General features: G+C 42.2%; 1 protein-coding gene across 1 annotated transcript; it reads left to right on the top strand.

Annotated features, from left to right (window-relative positions):
- Nucleotides 1-937: 937 nt before the first annotated feature.
- LOC110909561 (transcription factor WER-like) lies at nucleotides 938-21637 on the top strand. Its single transcript, XM_035983695.1, has 3 exons — nucleotides 938-1088; nucleotides 1637-1766; nucleotides 21121-21637. Exons 1-3 carry the CDS (start codon nucleotides 965-967, stop codon nucleotides 21560-21562), a joined length of 696 nt encoding a protein of 231 aa, XP_035839588.1. The 5' UTR covers nucleotides 938-964; the 3' UTR covers nucleotides 21563-21637.
- The last annotated feature ends 349 nt before the right edge of the window (nucleotides 21638-21986 follow it).

The raw sequence follows: 21986 nt of genomic DNA, 5'->3' as shown, positions 1-21986 counted from the left end.
TTTTAGTTAGTTTTCTGGTTTTCACTCTAACTAGTGGTTTTTAATCGAACATTCTCCTATATATATATATATATATATATACATATATATATATATATGTATATAAACTAACAACATTTTTTTGTGTATAGAGTTGTTTTACTTAATCTTTGGGGTTTTTCGAAAACAAAAATCGATTTTTTACCTTTATCGCTGCAGTACTTGATAAATTACTTTAATCCAAAGTATTTTTTTTACTTTCAACCTAAAACTATTCATCTTTTACAATTTAACCTCACAACTTTTTACTTTCAACTTTGTCCCTCTATACTTTTCATCCTTCCTAAATTTTTCGTTTTACGTTTCATTTTAAATTTTGCAAGTTAACACGGCAAAACGTGCGAGTGTGATTCAGCGTTTTACGTTTCGTTTTACGCTTTTCTCTAAATTTTGTGAGTTAAAATGACGGAACATGCATTTGAGGTTTAATGTTTTTACGTCGTCTATTTTTCCGGTTTGACAGGTTTATTGCAACATGCGGGCCCCCAAATGACTTAGTTATTATTTTCTTTGTTTTACGTTTTAGTCAAATTTCTTCGCATTAACATGCCACAACTTCGGTGTTGATGATCAGTTGCGATGGTGTGGCATTAATGCTATTTTGCACATTTTTACGCCCAACCGCAACACGAGGGGGTTAATACTAGTTATACATTAAACCCTAACCAGTTTACGTTCTTCCTAATACATATCACTAACGTGCCCCCTTAATCTATACTTCTGTTTTTATTTGATTTCTACTTTTTAACCAACAACAGAAAATGAAACTTATAGATGTCTACATTTAAGGACTCTAACATGGACATTTGTGTACGTGGAGGGGGAAGGCACTACATGTATTTCTATATATATGTCTATAGAATGGTGAAAACAATATTCACTGCTTAAGTAAATTCACAACAAACCTCTCATAGAGTACAAAAGCATGAGACCAGGTGGTAATACGATGTTTAGAAAAGGTGCATGGACAGCCCAAGAAGATATGCTTCTGAAGAACTATATACAGAAATATGGAGAAGGGAAATGGCACCTGGTAGCTCTTAACGCAGGTAAACATACATTTTATATGTACGTTCGGTTTGTCAGTATGTTTATCTCATTATTTCTTTGTGTTCGAGCAACAAGAACATATCGTGTTTATGTTCATTTATTTATGCGGAACTACCGTGATCCTCTCTGCATCGGATGTGGCCGAACGGCTGCCTTCGAGGGTTTTCCAAGAATTTGTCCGAAGTACAGAGTGATGTCTTCGTTTCTTGTTTTCTTTCTATTTAATTTTATGTGGAGTTAGTTTATAACTTGTACCATTGACTTGTACATAATACTTACAATATTTTTTATACGATAATTTGATTTGTACAAAGTATTTGTTTATTATAACAATTATAACAACTTAATTAGTTTTATAAGAATTTCATTTATTATAAAAAAAAAGATTGGTGGTAATGAAACAAATACAATAAGTGTCATGTTTGACAAATGACAATGATGTGACATTTGAGATTGAAAAAAAGGTGTATTTAAGGTTGAGTTGAAATCTGTTTGTAGTTATAGTTATTATAATTGTGTACGCTCTAACATGTCTATGTAATTATAGGTCTAAATCGATGTAGAAAAAGTTGTAGGTTGCGATGGGTAAATTATCTTCGCCCGAATATTAAACGAGGAGATTTTCAAGAAGATGAAGTTGACCTCATACTTAGGCTTCACAAGCTTCTAGGTAACAGGTGAGGTAAATCCACTAGCTAATAAATGAATACAAAGTCGCACACATATTATCACCATATTTTATTTCACAAATTTTCCCGCTTAAATTCCTTTATGACCCTAAATAAACAAATGTTTTATAAACTTGTTAAAAATAGCTTAATCCACTTTTAATATTTTTTTTTTATTTTTTACCCCTTGTGACATAATAAATTTTCCATCAATTGGGAAAATATTTTATTAGTCATATATAAACCGTTAACTTAGATCATAATTTTATAATAAATAATTATTAATTAAATCCGCATAACAAATATTAATAAAAATAGTAAATATAATTTATGATATACCAACAAATTATTTCCTCCTTTAAATAAAAGTTATATTTAAAATATACATAATAATAAAAATAATATTAATTATATTCAGATTATATATAATGTAAGATGCAATTTTTGTCATATAGACAATATATATAAATATAATGAGAATGACCTTTAGTTTTGAGAACCATCAAGAAATAGCTATTGACACAAATTTTTTTTATACAGATGTTTTTGTAAAATTTTAATTTACAATTGTGCAAAAAAATGGTAGTCAGACTCGCATGTGAGCTTCAATAGAGAACACTAAAAAAGTAGAGAATTGTGGAACAGTTGATTTAACTTGTTAAATAAATCATAAAAATTCAATTTAAAATATTAAAAAAATATCTTTTTGAAAATCTTTTTCATAGATTTTGCATATAAGAATGTTTAGAAACTATATAAAAATCAGTTTTTTTTTTAAATTACGTTTTATAACTATTTTTTAAGTATGCAAAATCTAAAAAAAATTATTTTTTATGAAATATTTTATATGTTAAATGCATTGTTTCACGATTCACCACTTTTTCGTGTTTCCCGTTGAACGCAGCCCTCTATATACGTATAGGGCTCGATTCAAATGAGAACCACCACGAGTTGCGAGAACTGTGAGAACTTTTTCTTCCCGTACGAGTTAGGCCAAATTTTTTTGCACAAACGTAGATGAAAATATTATAAACACATCTGTAAAAAAAATAAAAAAAATTGTCAAGTCGGTAGTTTTGACTGATGCAAGTTCTTTTTACGTGCTGGTGTATATTTTGTACGAAGATAAATATTTTTTTACGCCTCATGTAAATGTGGGTATCCGACATATTTTTAATATTTTTTGCTGAAACAAGTGGTTTTTTATGACTTTTGAGAAAAAAATTTCGGAAAAACCTTTTGGATGGCCTAGTTCTCACGGTTCTCACAACTCAAGGTGGTTCTCATTTCAACCCATCTATATCATATATATATAGGGTTGAGTTCATTTCAAAACTCTAAATAATTATAGAACTTTCAGAACTCCTAATAAACACTTATTTTATATATAAGTTTTTATATTTAGGATATTTTTATCATCTATTATATGTATTTCTTTGATTACATACATGTTAAAAGTAGTTTACATATGTTTAATTGACAAAATTATATATATGTGTTATAACTAATTACATATATGTAAAAAATTAGTTTACATATGTGTAATTATAAAATCAGATATAAAAAATGATAAAATTGTAAAAAGTGTTTACCATTAAAATAATTAATTTTCTAGATTTAGGGTATACAGGTAAATTTAACATTTTTAAATTTAGAAACGCTCATGCAATGCACATGCAAGTTCCACCATTCTTTTTTAAACATCAATATCTTTTTATACGTAACTCTTTAAAAAAATTATACCATAATAACGAGTGTTTTTTATCTTTAATATGAGTACCATATTGTTACACTTATATAGAGAAAAAAATTACGTTTCGATCGGATGTTTTAGTCCATGGTGTTTTGTCTATGTTTATACAATGGTGTTTTAACTGTATTTTGATTTAGGCCATTGTGTTTTACAGTAAAACACCATGAACGTAAATAAGACACCATAACATTGCAAATAATGAATTATGATTCAAGTCATGGTGTTTTAACATCTAGAGTCTGTGACATTGTATTATGATTACAATCATGGTGTTTTAACATCTGGAATAGCAATAGAATCATTCTAGATGTTAAAACACTACGACTGTATTATGATTCAATTCATGGTGTTTTTGAAATTCGTATGGTATTTTATATCTACAAAAATAACAAAAATCATTCCAAATGTTAGAACACCATGTTGTATTACGATTCAAGTTGTGGTGTTTTCTTGAATTCGTATAGTGTTTTATACGAACTGGTGATTCAAAAAAAGAAGAACTAATGATTCAAAAAAATACGAACCGTAATTTTCTTCGATCTCTATGAATCAAACATTAAAGAATTATAAAATATCCTAGTTGGTATATAAAACCGAATTCTTAAATCTTGGTAAAAAATAAAATTATATCACTAACCTAAAATAACCCACTGGAGGTTATAAAGATTATTTTATCAATTAATTAAACTTTGAGGTAAATTACCTTATTGTCCTTTTTAATTAATTAAAATGAAGGACACATGTCAAAACCATATTATTTCCTACACTTCTCACACTATTAACCCTTTTTACAGGATCCTTACATATATATATATATATATATATATATATATATATATATATATATATATATATATATATATATATATATATATATATATATATATATGGATAGGAGTTGGCCAGAAAGTCCAAATTTCCTAAAAAGTGTAAAAAGTCATAAAACACCATAATGTCAACCATAAAACACACCAAAAACCCACAAATAATATGATGAAGATTACTAAAACATCATGTATGTGGGTTTTGTGTTGTGTTTTAGATGTTAAGGCTCTGATTGTGGAATGACAAATATTATTGTGTTTTATGTTGTTTAGCATTGTGTGTTTTATATTCATAGTTCTACGATGGTGTGTTTGAAGTTTTTATGGACTATTAGAGTTTGAATATGGTGTTTTAGTAATATTCATTCTATTATTTGTGAGTTTTAGGTGTGTTTTATGCCTGAAATTATTGTGTTTTATAACTTTTTACATTTTTTAGGAAAAACACACTTTCCGTAGGATCCCCACTCTATATATATATTTATATATATGTATGGTGGGGTTCTAGAGTGAACACTAGTGTATTTGCGAACTGAGTGAACAAATCCTGACCATTGACTGACACACGTGTATGGCTACGATTTCATCATCAAATCCTAGCCATCGATTTTCACACATGTATGGTCAGTATTACTTCGCTCAGTTCACAAATACACTAGTGTTCAGTCTTGAGCCTAATCCTATGTGTGTGTGTATGTATGTTTGTGTGTGTGTGTATATATATATAGTCTCAGGGTCCTGTAAAAAGGACATTTTTCGTGAGAAGGCATAAGAGTTCATATGTAGACATCATGTTTTGGACTTAAGCTGTTTTGGGATGTTTTGGCAAGAAAATCACCAAACATAACACTATAAGACACAATGTAATGAATTCTAGACTTAAAACATAAAACACTATGCCAAGAACGTTAAGTAGTATGTTTTAAGTGTTAAGCAGTATGTTTTTGTTGTGTTTTAAATTTCACGCCCATAATACGTTGAATTGTGTTTTAAATTGTTCTGTTTGGTGTTTTTCTTGACAAAACAACCTAAAACATCATGCCTAAGTCCAAAACATGATGCCAAATGTCAATTCCTATAACTTCTCACACTTCTCACGAAAAAAATTCCTTTTTACAGGATATATATATATATATATATATATATATATATATATTCATTTGAGAACCACTTTTATTGCGAGAACCCCAGAACCAATGTGAACACAACAAAATAAACCCACCCACCCCACCCCACTACAACCCAAAAACCTAAACACCCCCCGCCCCGCTAAAAAAAACTATACCTCACCAAAAACCCCAAAAAAAACCTAATACCCTGCCCACCACCCACCATTTTTTTATAAAAAAAGGCTAAATTTATCACTAAAAAAGAACAACAGTACGGCTGTACATGTGCATGCGTATGCACATGTGCATCGGTACTGTTGTACATTTTTTTAATGACGAAATGTAGCGTTTTTTATAAATAAAAAATAATTTTGTGTGTTTTTTTATTTTTAGGTATTTTTGTTTGTGTTCACATTGGTTCTCGCGGTTTTCGCAATAAAGAGTGGTTTCTAACGGATCCTAATCCTATATACATATATATATATATATATATATATATATTTGTGTGTTTTTAAGCTCTTTTTAGGTAGTTTTGTTTGTGTTCACACTAGCTCTTGGGTTCTCGACCTAAATGTTAGTTTCTAACAGATCATCTCTCTCTCTATCAATATATATATATATATATATATATATATATATATATATACACACACACAGAAGGTTTAAGAGATTGACATGTGTCAATCATGATAAAAAAACACCATACACATTGAAGGGGTATGGTCCCAGATCTCGCGTCAGCATGGACCGCGAGTGACCATTACCCTTATCAAAACCCCCACTAACTAACAACCTACTTGTGCCCACGCGGGAACGCGTCGACACAAGGGTTGAATCCAATCTATCTAGTGACAAAGAAGGACTTACATGGAACATGAGAACGGTAGAGTGATGCGACATAGCATCACATCTGGTGTATGAAAACGGAAGTATTCACAGCGATGCGGCATCGCACCGCATCCAGTGAACACTTCTATCAATACAGGAAAGCCTTACCTTAGGCATAGAAGAAGATGAACGTAGCGGTACGGCTGACACCGCACCATACGGACATTTTCGTCACGACAAGGGATGCAGGCAAGACGACGATGCGGCTAGCACCGCATCTCGCGTATCCCTTGATCACAAGTAGGAGACGCGGTAACTTCAGATGTTACCGCACGTAGCGATACGGCTTGCACCGCATCCTATGTACTCAAGCAAGTGGTACTGACACCACAGTGCAAGTGGCACCAATGGCAGTTACCTGTCAGAGCTACGTAAGCAATGGACTGACGTGGCGTAACCTCCATAACCGACGAGCCTGACACACCTGAAAGGGTGCAGCACGTCAGTCCATCCATCATCATCCTCCTTCACTCCTCGGCTATAAATACCAACCCCAAACCAGGTTTGAGGTATCTTCTCACAACTCTCTCACTACTACTACTATCTTACTTTGCTTCCCAAGCAAACTACTGATTCTCACGCCGGAGAGTGGTAACAAGGAGCACCCCCCACCCCATCCTCCTTGTTACGAGTCACGGCTTATTTCCTTGTGCAGGAGATCAACCACCGGTGATCCAGCCAGCGATCCTCGAGAGGAAGGGATTAACCCTTCTTGACGAGACCAGTGTGTTAACCCTGCCCGGTTAACCATTGTTTCATCATTGGCGCCCACCGCTACTCTTAGCATTTTCTAAACCATCCCTTTTTCCTCTCTCACGATCATGACTGATCACCAAAACAACACTGCGGATAACCAAAATCCTCCAATCCCAAACCCGGTAGGGGTCAATGCCTCGACCTCCCAACCCGGACACATTGGCACGTCCACACAAAGGAGCCCCTCCTTTATGTTCGGACATGACTTATCACAGTTCCCATCTGTGATCCCACCAGGCATGACCGTTCATGCCTGGTATGAGCAGCAGGCAGCCACGCTGACTGCAGCATACAACCGCGCTTGTACTGAAGCGAATATACGAGCTGGGCTTCCCCCAGCACCGCACACCCCTGTTGAGCGTATTTTACAATACGACGGCAGGATACATTCACGCCCGGCTTCAAGAAGCCGACGTGAAGAACGGGGATCGTCTTACTGTTCGGTCCACACCCTCAACGAGGATGATTCCTCATACGGGTCCCACACCAGAGGACCGGTACATACCCGCCTTGGCCCCCATGGCGAGGACAGGAGGCGATCAACCTCCAGACGCGGCCCAGGCATTCAGAGCCGATTGGGCCCACAACCATACACCGAAGGGTACGGTCATACCGACCCTGACGACCACAGCTACCGCGGTGATTCGCATGACACCAGTAGCAGACCAGGAGGACGCAACTATGTTCCTCCCAGTCATCCCCGCAACACATACCTTAGGGCGGCAAAGCGCCCTGCGAACGAACCATACAGGCCAAAGGCAGCGGCCGAAAATTCCAAGTTCGGCCCGCGGATTGCCAACGCCCATGTCACCACGACAAAGTTCCCATTCAACGTTGGGAAATACAGTGGTTCGACCGACCCGGACGACCACATGAACGTCTTCATGGGCGCGGGCATCAACGGCCAGTGGGACGAACCCACTTGGTGTAATTTTTTCCCCCAGACCCTTACGGGCCTGGCCAGGGCATGGTTCGATTCTTTGCCAGTGGGATCACTGGATTCATTCGAGGACTTGCGTACCAAGTTCCTCGCACATTTTTGCCAGCAGCGACGCCACGAACGAGATTCGTGTGACGTCATGAACATCTGGCGAAGGAACGACGAATCGCTCGAAGCATTCGTCGTCTGATATAATAAAGAGTGCCTGGAGATAGGTGACGTGGCAGACCAGATGGCACGAAACCACTTCATCCGGGCCGTCAAAGACAGAGAGATGATCATGACCATCTCTGGCAAGGAGGGCTTGCCCAAAAAATGGGAAGATGTCATGACTGCGGTCAAGAAATACGCCCAGACACAGCGGTCACTCGAACCGCATGTGACAAAGGCAAAACCCCAAGCCGAAACATCCCAACAAGGGTCCAAGCGTAACAATAAACGTAACCGGGACGTTGGAAATCGCGATATTTCCAAACCATACTTCCCGCAAACCAACACGTTCGACCCAAAGAACTACTACCCCGCCCGAGACAGTCGGGCGTCAAAGAAAGAATCTCGGGACCGCAACTGGACCGAGATCACCATGTCGCCAAGAGAGGTCCTCCTTGCGGACCCACAGTTCTTGCGACCGGCCCAACCAATGAAGTCCAAGAAAAATCAGGACCTCACACTCTACTGTGAGTACCACAAGGACTCGGGCCACACCACCAACAGCTGCATCAGTCTCCGACTGGAGATTGAGCGCGCCTTAAAGGAGGGGAAACTGCAACATCTTTTGCCAGGTGGGCAAAAACCCACCAAGCGCATTACCCCTCATGGCGAAGGTACCTCCTCCGGGAAGAGAACCATGCACGTGGCTTCCACCCACATGATCCACGGAGGCAAGGGCAGGCCGCGAAAAGTGGCAAGAAGGCCGGAATGTGACTGGAAGGACGAGCAAGTCGTCTTTCCAAAGGTCCGAGGCGGACCGCGCGATAGGCGCGCCGTCGTCATTTCAGGCCAACTGGCACACTACTGCACCGAGCGTCTATTCATCGACCCGGGCAGTACATCTGATATAATCTACGAACAATGCTTCAACCAGTTCGACCAGGAGGACAAAGATCGGTTGCAAGCAGTAGATTACCCGTTAACCGGGTTCGCAGGGGAAACTGTCTTTCCCCTAGGCCAGATTACTTTCCCTGTGCGTCTTTCCAGCGGAAACCGCACAAGGATAGAAGAGGTAAACTTCATGGTTTTACCTCACACCTCCAGATATGACGTACTCCTCGGGAGAGAATCCAAAGGAGATTTCAATATGATTACGTCGGTCCCCCACTCTGCGGTTGGTTTCCCAACCGAATCGGGGGTCGCGATAATCTATGCCCGCAGGGACGTCATGATGTCGGACGAAGTACGTCCGACCAAGGTCGCAAGGCCCACCCCCAACGACCAGCCAGAAAAATGGGTTCTCAACGCGAGATACCCAGAACAAAAGGTCACATTGGGTCACGCCTTGTCCCCGACCACCAAAGCGCAACCGAAGCAGCTCCTCTTCAGGAACCAAGACATCTTCGCGTGGACACCCGCAGACATGACCGGGGTCCCACGTGATATTGCGCAACATCACTTGAATACCATGCCAGGTATCAAGCCAGTGATCCAAGGCCAACGCCACCTTGGGTCAGCTAAAAATCAGGCGATGCAAGAGCAGATCGAAGAACTGCTCTCCGCAGGCATCCTGCGGGAAGTTCAATACCAGACTTGGTTGTCCAACCCAGTCATGGTAGAAAAACCGTCCGGGGGCTGGCGCATGTGCGTCGATTACAAAGACCTTAACAAAGCCTGCCCCAAGGATTGTTACGCGCTTCCAGAAATCGACGAAAAGGTCGATAATCTCGCACCATTCAGGTGGAAGTGTTTCCTCGATTGCTACAAAGGATACCATCAAGTACAAATGGCAATCGAGGATGAAGACAAAACGGCATTCCGGACTCCCACCGGAAATTACTGCTATACCAAAATGCCGTTTGGGTTGCGCAACGCGGGCTCAACCTACCAAAAGTTGATGAACGACACTTTCCGCGGCCAAATAAGCAAAAGTGTCGAAATCTACATGGACGACCTGGTCGTCATGAGCATGGAAGAAGATACCATGCTCACAGATATTGAAAGAACATTCCAAACTCTGCGAAGCGTTAACATAAAGCTCAATCCAGGGAAATGCTCGTTTGGAATGGAAGAAGGCAAATTCCTTGGGTTCATCGTGACTAAAGATGGATTCAAGGTAAACCGGAGAAAGTCCAGGCGATCGAGCGCATGCCATCGCCTTCATCGATGAAGGATATGCAACGGCTAGCCGGCAGGCTAGCGGCACTCAACAGATTCTTAGCCAACCACGCAGCTAAGTCTTATCCGTTCATCAAGACCCTGCGGAGCTGTTCAAAGAAAGAACAATTCCAATGGACCGCAGAGGCTGAACAGGCCTTCCGGGAAATGAAGGAGTGTTTGATACAACTCCCAACTTTAACCGCACCACGCAAGGATGAGCCACTCATACTATACCTATCCGCCGCGGACAACGCGGTGGGTGCGGTACTAATTGTGGAGCGAAAGGGGGTTCAAACACCCATCTACTACATCAGCAAGATGCTCAACGACCCAGAAACGAGGTACTCAATAATGGAGAAATTGGTGCTAGCATTAGTGCACGCTTCAAGACGGTTGCGACGCTACTTCGTAAACCACGTCATCACAGTGCTAACCAATTACAAGATCGGCCCGATCCTCTCCAAACCCGACATCTCTGGGAGATTAGCGAAATGGGCAATCGAGCTGGGCGCGCACACGATACATTATAAGCCGCGCCCCGCGATTAAAGGCCAGATCTTAGCTGATTTCGCCGCCGAAGTACCGGTGAATCGCATCCAAGAATGCGAAGAAGCACAAACTCCTGCACCAACGCCACCCTCCTCACAGACATGGGCACTCTTCACAGATGGTGCCTCCAACGACGAAGGGGCGGGTGCAGGTCTGCGACTCGTCAGCCCTGACGGCCAAGAACTTACATATGCAATCCGCCTCGAATTCAAAAGCACAAACAACGAGGCAGAATATGAGGCTCTGTTAGCGGGGCTACGTTTAGCAGTCAAAATCGGCGTGCAACATCTGGAAGCCCACGTCGACTCTTTATTAGTTGCAGGCCAAGTACGCGGCGACTATGCCGCAAAGGGGGATATCATGATCCTCTACCTCGAGCAAGTCCTGCAACTAAAATCCAAATTCGCTTCGTTCAATATTCGCCATATTAATCGAAGCGAAAACAAGTCCGCAGATGCACTATCAAAACTTGCATCTACCAGCTTCCAACACTTGGCAAAGGAGATACGCATCAAAATCCTGCAAAATCCTTCGGTACCCCTGCGCCAAGTCAACGTCATTCAATACGGTTCAACATCATGGATGACACCTATTATCGCATATCTACAATCAGGTGTGACTCCCGAAAGCAAATCAGAAGCACGCAAACTACAATACAAAGCGTGCCATTATCAAATGGGAGACGGTATCTTATACCGCAAATCATACCTCGGGCCACTACTACGATGCATCAACCCCCAGGATGCCACATACCTCATTCGAGAGATACACGAGGGCATATGTGGCATACACGCTGGACCACGCATGGTAGTGGCCAAAATCATGAATGCCGGGTATTACTGGCCCGGCATGCACCTGGACGCCGTCAAAGAGTTGCGCAAGTGCATCGACTGTCAACGTCATGCTCCAAAAACCTTGCGGCCAAAAAACAACTTAGTCCCCGTCACAACCGCATGGCCCTTTCAGAAATGGGCAATTGACGTTGTGGGACCTTTCCCTGACGCTCCAGGTGCGGTTAAATTTATCATAGTGGCGGTTGATTACTTCACCAAATGGGTAGAAGCAAAACCACTCGCCTCAACCACTGCTATGATAACAAGAAAGTTCATTTGGGAACACATCATCTGCCGTTTCGGATTACCAATGTGCATTGTCACCGATAACGGCACCAACTTCGCTGCTGACGAATTTCAAAAATGGCTAGAGGAACTACATATTGAGCACATATTCTCATCAGTCGCACACCCGCAAGGGAACGGCCAAGTCGAGAGTATCAATAAAAACCTAGTCGAAGGGATCAAGGCACGGTTGGGAACGGCCAGGCGTGGCTGGGTCGATGAACTCCCAAGTATCTTATGGGCTCACCGTACAAGCCCAAAAACAAGCAATGGGGAAACACCCTTCAGCCTAGTCTACGGTTCAGAAGCGGTGATCCCCGCAGAAGTAGGTCTCCCCTCTCCTAGAATGTTGGCTATTGAAAAACTAGACAACAACATGGAACGCAGGATCGATTTGGACCTCTTGGAAGAAAGGCGCGAAAACGCTGTCATCAATGAGGCCAAATATAAATCCAAACTTGAAAAGTACTACAACGCGCGCGTCCGCGTTTGTACTTTCAACCCAGGAGACTACGTCCTACGCGACAACGAGGCATCTAATGCCGAGCGCCCAGGCAAACTCGCCCCCAAGTGGGAAGGACCCTACCTCATCAAAGAGGTCTTAGGGAAAGGCGCGTACAGATTGCAAACACTAGAAGGCGAACCTATCGCACGCACATGGAATGCACAACAGCTTCGACGCTGTTATATGTAAGCCATGTTCTTACATTTCTCTATGTAACCTATCGGGCCGCAGGCCATTTGCAAATAAATAAATACGCAATTTTATACATTATTGTTTGTTATTACTATTACAAATGCGTGTTCCACTTTGCGGTATCCCAAAAACAGATTGGCAAAATCTTCATTCGAGATACCCATACAAAGTGGTAACCACACACAAATATTGTAATAGGCCAGCAAAAGGCAAAAAGACTTGCATGTTCATCCGGCCGGATAAACAAGTTTTGTCAAACACTTGACACAATTCCTGAGCCCAAAAAAGGCAAACAATGGAATTGACGCGGACTCATACGACAAAGGTATGGAGTACACTTGACCCCATTCACAAATGGGTAGAGTTCCGGTAATATAAGCTTTTACAAAGCTTAAGCAATTCTAAAACCCTCACACGGTAAATAACAGAATTGATGCATACCCATACAACAAAAGTATGGAGTATACTTGACCCCGTTCATAAATGGGTAAAGTTACGCATACATACGTTCAGACATGCAAGAATTAAAAACACTTGTACAAACTGAACAAAGAAACTTTATATTCAAAAAATTCAAGTATCCACATGATGCTTAGTGAATTTACATAAAGTTCCTATTCTATACAAGAGGAATACAAAAAGGAGGCACACTCGCCAACCTAAACCCTATTTTGTACCGCTGGTCCCCGCATCTCCTCCGGCACCACCAGCGGGTTCTTCCTCTTCCACATCCGGATAAAGCATCCGCAAGCGGTCAACATAGTCCGCAACCTCCAAACAATCGTCCAGCTCCCCTACACAGGCAAGGGGTGTGTCATAAAAGGAGGCTACGACCGCTTTCAGACGACCTTCGGTATCCACATCACGGAACCCGGATGCCTGATCAGTATAACCGCCTGCGGATAATACATTGATATGCCCAATGCAGCGGTTGTAACCAGCCTTGAAGCCAGCATCGCGCGCACGTTCCTTAACCAGGTCCAAACCAGATGCGGTCTCAGGGGCATTCATTATAGCCTCAACAATCTGCAATAAAGGGATCATAAGTCTTGGATACTAACCCAAGCAAATGCAAAGACAACGGATACTTACACGCGCGATGCTGTGAGTCCGCAACCACTCACGGTCAGCTTCCAGCTGGTTAAAAGGGGACACCAAGGCATCCTTGGCCTCAGCAGCGGCGTCAGCCCGTTTCTCCGCAACAGACACGCGGGCAGTAAGGTCTGCAACCGCGACCTCCCGGGCCTGAACCTCAGCCTGTTACAAAAACAGCAAACAGTTCACTCGATAAATATTTTCAAAACAATAAAGGACGAAAGCAACAAAGTTAAAGAAACATACCTGCAGACTGTCAACAACTTTGCCTAAACGAATGCGCTCCGCATTCGCCTCGTCAAGAGCCTTGGAAGAACGGCTCTCCTTCTCTGCGGCCTCTTCAAGGGCCTTTGAGGCACGAGCCCCGGCTTCTTTGGCCTCTCCAAGCGCCTTCAGGGCGTCGGCCTTCGCCTGCAGCGCTTTAACAGAAATGGCCTCAGCCGCAGCCTTCTCCTGGCTCAAGGTAGCGTTCGCTGCCTTGGCATTTGTCAGCTCCTGCCGAGCATGAAACAGAATGTCATTCTGCTTAGCCCACGATGCATTCCACTTCTTGCGCTCATTGGACATTTTTTCATTCCAACTCTTGCGCTCATCAGCAAGAAGTTTAGCAAGGGTATGCACCTGTTTCAGCTGGGCAGCGGCAGCCCATTCAGAAGTCTGTTTCTGCTGCTCAAAAGCAGCCTTGTCCTTCTCGAGCTGCTCCGCACCCGCACGAGCAGCCTCAACCAACTTCTCCGCCTCGGCCCGCATGCGAGCAGTTTCTTCCTCGCGGCGGCCCAGCACCTTATAATCTTGCAAAATGGCATTTGCCACAATGGAAGTCCCTACCAGCATTGATGAAAGCTGGTTAATACGCAGCTCTCGGGGCGCGGCACGGGCACGCTCGACTTCAAAAGGGGTGCCCAGACCACCCAAAATCTCCCTACATGCCGCAGGGTCGTTAGAAATATCGTCCCCCTGCATAACAGTCCAGGGGGGTCGGTGATACACCATACTGCGACCCGGGGAGTATGTGCGGTAGTAATACTCCAATTCAGACTCCCCAGGCTGAATTGGAGGCCCGTCATAACCCGCACCACCAGCAGACGAGCCGCTACCCTTCTCCCCAGCAGGAGACTTCTGCGGCTCAGCATCCTGCTGCCGCACCTCAGTATCAGACTTCTGCTTACCGGCATCTGAAAACCTCAAGTTCAATCCATCACCCTCATCAGGAGAGATCAGATTGTCCGAGGAATCCACAGTGTCAAAAATCCGGTCAGCAGCCGTCTCCACCGTCTTCTCCAAGGGGGGCTCGCGAACCGGCCCAACAAAAGGGGCCGTAGGCTCCTTGGGCGCGACCGTCTCCTTCGATACACCCGCACCCGCAGCAGCGGTATGCGGAGGAGACGCAGGGAAGTCGAAGAAAGAATACCCCGCATCTCGGGATTCTGCAATACAAAGAGCATTTAATGAGTTTCCAACCCATTGTACATACAAAACAAGGAAAAGGGATATACTTACCAGCAGCAACTGCAGGTTTCTTCTGCACCGGAGCAACTCTCCTGGTCTGCAGTCTCCGCCTTTTCGGTTCACCACCACCAGCAGCTTTCTGCTCTGGTCCCCTTTTCTCTCCAACAACGGGGGGAACCACAGCAGTTCCACCCGCAGCCGCACCACTACCTATAACACCCAAACCCTCAAGGGTGTCAGATACTACGACGTAATCGGTATATCCCCGAGAACAAGATTGATAGGTACCTGCGGCTTCAAAAACTGAAGAAGGGGCAGCTGAGCCTTCAACACTCCCCTTGCCACGACCCCGCACGGTCTTCTTTACCGTTTTCTTCTCCACAGTCTTTTTGGGGACGCGTTTCTCAAACTTCCCCAAATCCGCAAGGACACCTGGATTCACACAATCAACAGAACCAGTCAAAAAGATAAACTGAAAAAACTAATGCCACGTAAGACGTACCTCTTGCGTTTCCCGGAACCGGGGCATCCAGCACCGCTTTCGACGGCACGCGGAAGTTCTTCAGAATTTCAAGGTTGAAACCTTTCTTCAGCTCAACCGCAATCAGTTCAACCTGGCCCTTGAAATCGGGCTCAAACATCCTCCACAAGCCAACCGCATCCGCTGAAACATGCATGCAGGTTATTACAAAGGCTTAGGAAATAAGGAAAATAACAAAGGGTAACGAGCTTACCACCACCCTGTTCCCGCAACACGGACCTTTCCTTCCTATCCGGTCTGGAGAGCATCATCCGCAATATCCACAGTTGATCATTATCCAACTTCTTGAGTTCAATAGGCCGCAGCCTAGAGAACCAGTCCACGGTCTTTGCGGAAGCAACAGGAATGTCTTCATCAGAAACTCCAACGTTGACATTCCTGAAAGACATGCTAGCATAGACCGCACAGGCTTTCACGAAGAAGAACCTCTTCTTCCAGCCTGTCACACCCTTAGGGGGTGTCATCAACTTCAGACTCCCATGCCTTTGAGTAAACGAGAAAAAACCGGTGTTCACCGTCAACTGGTAGAACCGCCGGAAATTCTCCACTGTAATGGCAGGCCATGGGCACGGAATGTGTACTCAAAATTCCGAATTCGGAACATTCCGAAAGGACTAAGTTGGGAGATATGGAGGTGATAATACTCCAATACCTCCGCCACAAACACCGTCACCGGCAACCTAAGGTTGCCGTCGTTGAAAAAATCCGCCCACAAGGTTATATAACCGGCCGGAGCATCGGCACCGGTGTCCCCCACTTGTGGGTAAGTAGCATTCCAGTCTTTGGCCATCTGCACAGTGGCCATCAGGGTTTTAAAACCACCCTTGGACCATTTCAACACCGGTAACCCACCACCGGGAACGTCAACGTCATCATCTTCGTCTTCATCAGCCGATACTACCGGCTGTTCAGGGTTTTCACCCTCCACATTGTGTGGACTAGATGGTTCAGCCATCAAGAATATCAAAGAAACAGAAGATGGTGAACAGCAAAAACCAAAACCCTCACTGGAACTTCAAGGAATTTCGTCGGAGAAGACAAAGAACAAGTTTCTCTCACCGGCAAATTTTTGAAAATTTCAAACAAGTGAGGGGAAACCACGAACGGTTTCCCCTTATATACCCATCGCAATTAATGCGGAGGGAGAAAACAAATGATCACGTTCAAAAAGGGCGAATCGTATGACACCACGTGTCGAGCGCCGTTTCCGCTGACGGTTATCACGCGCGCGTGGCCACCCACGCGCCTGACACAAGAGACGTTTACACTCTTCGCTACAGTGCATTTAATGCCTCGGGCAGTGCAAACGTCCTTTCATTTCAGCACATGCCAGGAAGATCTCACCAACTTCCACCAACTCACACGTGCGTCCAGCCACGTATGCAACAAAAAGCGACTACATTATCCAATTATAAGCGGCATGCGGTTTCTCTGGTATACCGCACCATAACCCATACCGCATGTCGTTTTTTAACATACCCCTAAAAATAGGTAAAAATATATATCTCTACACTATAAGGGGGTATAATACCTATCCGCACTACCCACGAGCACACGTGGAATATGCGGACATGCCACACACGAGCCCGTTCAGGTGTGTCAGATGCTCAGAACCAGCGCTGGCCGTTGGACTGAACCGCATCTCAGACACAGGGGAACCGCATTGCCTTCATTCTCTTCAAGCTTCAAATCCCTCCTGTCCAGTTCACAACCGCAGAGGGTACATGAACACCTTCTTTAACAAAAGGAAGGAAGGGAATGCACGCGAACGCACATCAGCAACCCTGTCTCCTGAACCTTCAAGAGCTACGTCCGAGCCACACCCGCTTTGAGCAAATGTGGTAATGCAAAACCACAGACACTCACGAGGAGCTACGGACATAACCATAGCTTCCGTAGAGTGGTTGCTACGGAAGAGCCAAGCTCACTCCACATCACCGAACAATGCTACTGCAAGGCAAACTCGGTATTGGAGCGGGAAGGTAAGTGGCTCCAAAACGAACGCAGAACAGCGCTCTAAATAAACCCTCGTCGAACAACAAGCGTCCGAACAGCGGTAACAAGTCTGCTTATGACTTTGTTAGCCCGACTATGGGCCGCATAGAATAAACAATGGTGGGCATACCCTTGCCTATGACCATGTTTATTTACCCATAATACGAATATACATTGTTCGACCAAACATGGCCAACAATGACGCAACGAGGTAACCGCAAAGAACGTGCGGTTACTAGAGAGCTATGACGATAAACACGAAAACCCAACAAAAAAGGGATCGTCGTCTCATAACTCGATGCTGAACATAGAGCTTGAGCAAAGCACTTGCAAGCATCAACAACTTTTGATCCCAGTCTCAAAGATTGGTCCAAAAGTTTCTTTTCTTCTTCATGCACCAATTCAACAATTGGTATGAAGAAAAGACCACTTTTAAAGGATGGGAAACCTCCACATACCTTCGAACCACCATCTCAGAGGTTGGTTCGAAGTTTGTGCAGCATTACTAACAAGGTCTCCAAGAGACCTTCGGCACAACAACAGGTGGCAGGCCACCTGGTGACATAAATCGGCTGAGAATCTCGCATCAGACGAGATTCCTTCACCGATACGGAAGAGGCGTCAGATGACCCTTCCGGATCTCCAGCTTCATTTACATACAGAAAAGATCACACATGGTCTAGGATCTTCTCCAGACTCCAAACTACCTTCCAAACACCATAGTCCAGTACTCCTCCCACATACACCTTGTATGTGGCAGCAACACTAGACTGGGGGGACTTGAAGGGGTATGGTCCCAGATATCGCGTCAGCATGGACCGCGAGTGACCATTACCCTTATCAAAACCCCCACTAACTAACAACCTACTTGTGCCCACGCGGGAACGCGTCGACACAAGGGTTGAATCCAATCTATCTAGTGACAAAGAAGGACTTACATGGAACATGAGAACGGTAGAGTGATGCGACATAGCATCACATCTGGTGTATGAAAACGGAAGTATTCACAGCGATGCGGCATCGCACCGCATCCAGTGAACACTTCTATCAATACAGGAAAGCCTTACCTTAGGCATAGAAGAAGATGAACGTAGCGGTACGGCTGACACCGCACCATACGGACATTTTCGTCACGACAAGGGATGCAGGCAAGACGACGATGCGGCTAGCACCGCATCTCGCGTATCCCTTGATCACAAGTAGGAGACGCGGTAACTTCAGATGTTACCGCACGTAGCGATGCGGCTTGCACCGCATCCTATGTACTCAAGCAAGTGGTACTGACACCACAGTGCAAGTGGCACCAATGGCAGTTACCTGTCAGAGCTACGTAAGCAATGGACTGACGTGGCGTAACCTCCATAACCGACGAGCCTGACACACCTGAAAGGGTGCAGCACGTCGTCAGTCCATCCATCATCATCCTCCTTCACTCCTCGGCTATAAATACCAACCCCAAACCAGGTTTGAGGTATCTTCTCACAACTCTCTCACTACTACTACTATCTTACTTTGCTTCCCAAGCAAACTACTGATTCTCACGCCGGAGAGTGGTAACAAGGAGCACCCCCCACCCCATCCTCCTTGTTACGAGTCACGGCTTGTTTCCTTGTGCAGGAGATCAACCACCGGTGATCCAGCCAGCGATCCTCGAGAGGAAGGGATTAACCCTTCTTGACGAGACCAGTGTGTTAACCCTGCCCGGTTAACCATTGTTTCATCACACACACATATATATATATATATATATATATATATATATATATATATATACACACACAGAAGGTTTAAGAGATTGACATGTGTCAATCATGATAAAAAACACCATACACCTACAACATAAAACACCTTATATCATTTGCTATATGTAAAATATAACACCATGCACCATTTGATAACTAAAAGTAAAACACAATATACATGTTACTAATAAAACACTAGATAATGAACCATTTGTTACCTACAAAATAAAACACCATATATGTACATGAGACAAATAAAACACCATGGATTAAAATCCTCGTTTGAAACATACTTTTTTATATAACAATATTTTACTCATGTTAAAGATTTAAAAAATGCTCGTTATTATAGTGTTATTAAAAAAATGTATGAGAAAGTTAGTTACGTTTAAAAAAGATGAGGGAAGTCGCATGTGGGGTTTTGAATTTAAGACATACTGAAATTATATATTTACCCCTATGTCATTAAATCTACCATTAACAGTAAAAACAATTTATAAAAATGTCACTAATAAATGTTATCCATAAAAAAAATTACAATATAATGGCCCGTAAGACTTTTTACGGAAATCACTAGTTGTAGACTAACTCTACCATATACACACTAGCAGAATACCCACGTGATGCGTTGGGGACGACACTTTACATTGTGGTTCTTGTTTCTTGTACTTTTATTATTCATATAATTTTTATTGTAGTATTATTGTGTTTGATATACGCCATAAGAGAAATAATGGGTTAGTCTATTTCATTGTGGTGTGCATGGTTCGATCGATTAAGTTATTATCCTGAACTGAAGTCATCGCTTAGTCCATTTTATTAACCAATCGGTTTCGATTAATCAGTTCGATTTATTAGGTCAGATTTACGGTTTTTTATTTGGTTCGTTTAATTTTAGTTAATAGCAAAACAAAACTTGGACTAAAACTTTTGCTTATAAATACATGAAACTGAGATGTAAATACATGAAATGTAAGTATAAATACATGAAATGAAGGTATAAAATATGAAATACATGATCGTTTCAGTTCAGTTAATTTTGGTTAAACTAGTTTACAAAAACTGATAACCGGTTTTTGGTTAATCTGGTTTATGACTAATTGGTTTTCGACCAATCATTTTTCAATTAATTCAGATTTTAGTTGATTCTGGTTCGATTTCATCTGTTTTGGGTAAACGATTTAGTTATTGTTTAACATACTAATTTAGCTACAATTTTGAGTTCTAGCTTATGCATTAATCTAAAAAAAGCTCTTAACTTTTGAGTATATTAAAACGTCTTTCCCTCATGCATTCTAATATAGTATAGATACACAAACCCGTGTATACACGAGTTATTATGATATTTCAGTGTTACTAATTTAAATATGCTAGTTTTTGTGATAAATTAAAATTAGTTATGTGAACTATCATATGATAATAAAAATGTGATAATTGTATGAAGTTATTTACAGATTATATAATTAGATGGTTTATGTTGTACACATTACTAGTATTTTCATCCGTTCTTGTTACACAAGGGGGTGATATATATCTTGGGTAGAGTAACAATGTAATATATTTAGAATACCAAGATTAACTTTGATTTTAATTTTAGATGGACACTTATTGCTGGGAGAATACCTGGAAGAACGGCTAACGATGTGAAGAACTATTGGAACACAAATCTACGATCCCGTATAAGCCGAAAAAAACACAAAGTTGAACCGTCACAACATGCCACGCACTTGGCTATTAAGCCGCAACCACATACCCTCATTAAAACATCAAATGTGTACCCTTGCATTGGATTTCATGACACAGGTAACTTGATAACATCATCAAATAACTCCCAAAGGTTACTCTCGTCTTCTACTCTATTTGAAGACATGATCAACGAGTATTTGGATCGAGAGAAGGAAATGGGAGACAAAGTTGGATTATCTTTGCGAGGTTTTTCTGTTGAGGGGGAAGGATCAAATGTTTCCGAGCAAGAAGATGGCCAAAACAGTTTATTTAATTTCCCCATAGATGACGTGATATGGGATCTTGTTCTTTGAGAACAGTTATGATCCTAACTCGTCTTCGTTTAATACATCTAATTTATAAATAAAGGGTAAGTATCTATTAGTTGAAGTAAGTTATAAACCTTGAGTTCGTGATTTCTTGTTGACAAACACAAACTCTAAAATCTCTTTTAAGATTTATAAATAAATATTGTACCGGTGTAAAGTAGAGTAGAAGTGTCGTTTGACGTGTTGTATTTATATGTACGGGTTCGATAAGTCAACGTTGCTGACCGAGCTATAACTCGTAAAAGTTACACCTTGGGCAACGAATATTAAAGTTATTTAGCTTGGTTAACTGGTGACCAGGAACAATTAATGAAACTAAATATATATAATTATCTCGAATAATTATATATTCTCGTGAAACGAGATTTATTATTTATACACGCTATAAATAATTTCATATTTAATTATT

The sequence above is a fragment of the Helianthus annuus genome, chromosome 15 (assembly GCF_002127325.2).
Source record: "Helianthus annuus cultivar XRQ/B chromosome 15, HanXRQr2.0-SUNRISE, whole genome shotgun sequence".
NCBI lineage: Eukaryota > Viridiplantae > Streptophyta > Magnoliopsida > Asterales > Asteraceae > Helianthus > Helianthus annuus.
Note: the sequence above shows the minus strand (reverse complement) of the source record. Positions and strands in the feature narration are given on the sequence as shown.

Bases quoted from the DNA above. Each gene is read 5' to 3' on its own strand.
- LOC110909561 (XM_035983695.1), top strand. From the start codon at position 965: ATGAGACCAGGTGGTAATACGATGTTTAGAAAAGGTGCATGGACAGCC. The intron at 1,089-1,636 runs GTAAACATACAT...ATGTAATTATAG, and splicing joins CCTGGTAGCTCTTAACGCAG to GTCTAAATCGATGTAGAAAA. The intron at 1,767-21,120 runs GTGAGGTAAATC...TTTTAATTTTAG, and splicing joins CACAAGCTTCTAGGTAACAG to ATGGACACTTATTGCTGGGA.